The 2,460-nt window shown below is 52.1% G+C and overlaps 1 protein-coding gene across 1 annotated transcript in view; it reads left to right on the top strand.

Annotated features, from left to right (window-relative positions):
* MYH10 (myosin heavy chain 10) overlaps nt 1-2,460 on the top strand; it is a 137,786-nt gene that overhangs the window by 132,674 nt on the left and 2,652 nt on the right. The window contains exons 40-41 of the mRNA XM_007457828.1: nt 834-957; nt 1,027-1,235. Coding sequence (XP_007457890.1) covers nt 834-957; nt 1,027-1,235 — 333 coding nt within the window. The remainder of the gene's footprint in view (nt 1-833; nt 958-1,026; nt 1,236-2,460) is intronic.

Genomic DNA, 2,460 nt, shown 5'->3' with positions numbered 1-2,460 from the left:
CCCCCCCCCCCCCGTCTTCATGGGCACTGGGCCCATTCCCCTGGGGCACGCCTGTGGCACTGAGACAGCCATGGGGGTCGTCTGGCATCTAGGAGTCAGTAGTCGGTTTGCTCATCTGTTCAAAGTCTGGAAAGATGAGCACAAGATGCTGAGCCTCCGGGCTGCCTCGGCCCCTGGCTGGCTGCACAACCCCAGCAGGTCACACCTCCCTGTGCCAGTCATGCCCACATAGGTGTGCAGGAAAGACATTCAGAACCAACCTGGTTTCCATAGGGTGCACAGCCTTGCAATGCAAGTCCTCACTTTCAGATTCATTAGGTTTGACAAGCACATTTCTTAGACTTACCTTACCCTGGATGCATTTTTCATTAAAAGTCCTTTTTTTCCCCCAATTAAGAGGTTGCTTTCTCCATTTAATTACTGTACTGAGTATTCATCATGGTCATTTTCTAGCATGCCATCATTTGAACCTGGCATTTGATCTCGGTGCACTAGAAAAGCTAGGGAATGCCAGGATGTTTTTGCACTTTTAAAGCTGACACTGGCTGCAGAGAAGAGCTGGAGAAGGCAGCAGGGCGGTCAGCTGGAAGGCTACACACCGGTCCAGACGAGAGATGATGGGGCCTGGCCTGGGTGGTAGGCCTGGGGATGGAGAGAAGTGGGTGGTGTGCTTGGAAGTGTAACCAGCTAGGCATGGCGGATTGGGGTGGGAACAGAGGAAAGAGAAAAGTCAACAATGCTGCTCGGCTTCCAGTAGGGTGGGTGGAGGTGCCCTCTGGGAGTTTCCCGTGCCTTGGAGACCGCTTCTGAGCTGTCGCCTCCTCGCCTGGCAGGTCTGCGCTGCTGGATGAGAAGCGGCGTCTGGAGGCGCGGATAGCGCAGCTGGAGGAGGAGCTTGAAGAGGAGCAGAGCAACATGGAGTTGCTCAACGACCGCTTCCGCAAGACCACGCTGCAGGTGGGCACGCAGCGGCCGCCCCAGGGAGGGCCGCGCTGTCCCCGCACCACTGACCCGTCTCCTCTCCAGGTGGACACGCTGAACGCAGAGCTGGCGGCCGAGCGCAGCGCCGCCCAGAAGAGCGACAATGCGCGCCAACAGCTGGAGCGGCAGAACAAGGAGCTGAAGGCCAAGCTGCAGGAGCTGGAGGGTGCTGTCAAGTCCAAGTTCAAGGCCACCATCTCGGCCCTGGAAGCCAAGATTGGGCAGTTGGAGGAGCAGCTTGAGCAGGAGGCCAAGTAAGAGGTTTTTGCTGCTGTAAACCAAAGAAAGGTTTTTACAGTGTCTCTGCCACAGACCAGGTCCAGGTTTAGCCTGTGAGTCAGAGATGACACAGACATGCCCCTTGTCCCGTGGGAGCTCCCTTGGCAGGAGAAGAATGACGAGAACACGTGTAACCAGAGAGGTGGTGGTGTGAGCCCTCAGGGTACGCTGGGCTCACCTGTCAGCTCTTCCCAGACTCAGCTGAGGGCTCATCGCACTGTGCCCCGTGACTTCCTGGTTCCATAGTTTACATCTCTACCCAAAGTCGACTGCCCGAGTTGGTGGCATCACGTGAAATGCTACAATTTGTTGGCAGAGAAGAAATGCAGTATGACAAAAATACAAGCTTTTTTTTGTCCCTTTCTCCCTGAGGAAGGGACTGCTCAACAGTTTCCATTCTGTTGTCGTAAACCGTTCTGAAATTTGAGGAGTTGCACAATACAGCTTTTGGCAGGCATTTACAAATCTATTAGGATAGAAATCACAGACTGCCAGAGCTAGAGCAGCCCTTCAGCTCACCCTCCTGTCGGGGAGCTTGGGGCCCAGGAATGCAGGGTCCGTGCTCAGAGCCTGACATCCTCTGCAACCAGCATCCCAGACTTGCCCCTGCACTCAACTCTAACAGTTAAGGGTTTGTTTGCTGTTGGTTGTAATTAACATGACTCGCCCTTTCAGCTGACTCCATCACTATCCTTTTTGCATAACATTTGTGGAGGAACAAAAGAACTTTTTCTGTTTTCAGTGGAGTCCTCCAAATAAGCTACCTCTGCTTCATGTGGGACAGTGGAGGCCTGTCTAGAAACATGGTGCTTTGACTCCTACGTGAAGCGTGGAGGGATGGGGGCGTTGTTTCAGTGTCAGCTGCTCTAGCATCTTCGTACGTAGTCAGTACATTTTAAATTGAAACCATCGCCTAATAAATTGAGTCTTTGTTTTGTCCTCCAGGCTGTAACATTTGATCTTTGGTAGATCACTCAACAAAGTGATTAACTTCTGTGTGCGCAGGAATAATGCAGTTTTTCTGCCTGTCAAGCATTAGAATACATTGAAGGCAAATCCATAGTTTGACCAGAAGGGAAAAGCTTCTGGGCCATATTGATCACGATGATACAGGGGTCCCGGAGAGCACTCTAACAAATGCCATCTTCCAGAGAAAAGGACTTAAAAAAAATATTCATTTCAAGAATTGGGAAAACTAAC

This window comes from Lipotes vexillifer, unplaced genomic scaffold (genome assembly GCF_000442215.2).
Source record: "Lipotes vexillifer unplaced genomic scaffold, Lipotes_vexillifer_v1.1 scaffold611, whole genome shotgun sequence".
In the NCBI taxonomy this organism is placed as follows: domain Eukaryota; kingdom Metazoa; phylum Chordata; class Mammalia; order Artiodactyla; family Lipotidae; genus Lipotes; species Lipotes vexillifer.
The sequence above is the reverse complement of the archived record's forward strand: the minus strand, read 5'-3'. Positions and strand labels throughout refer to the sequence as shown.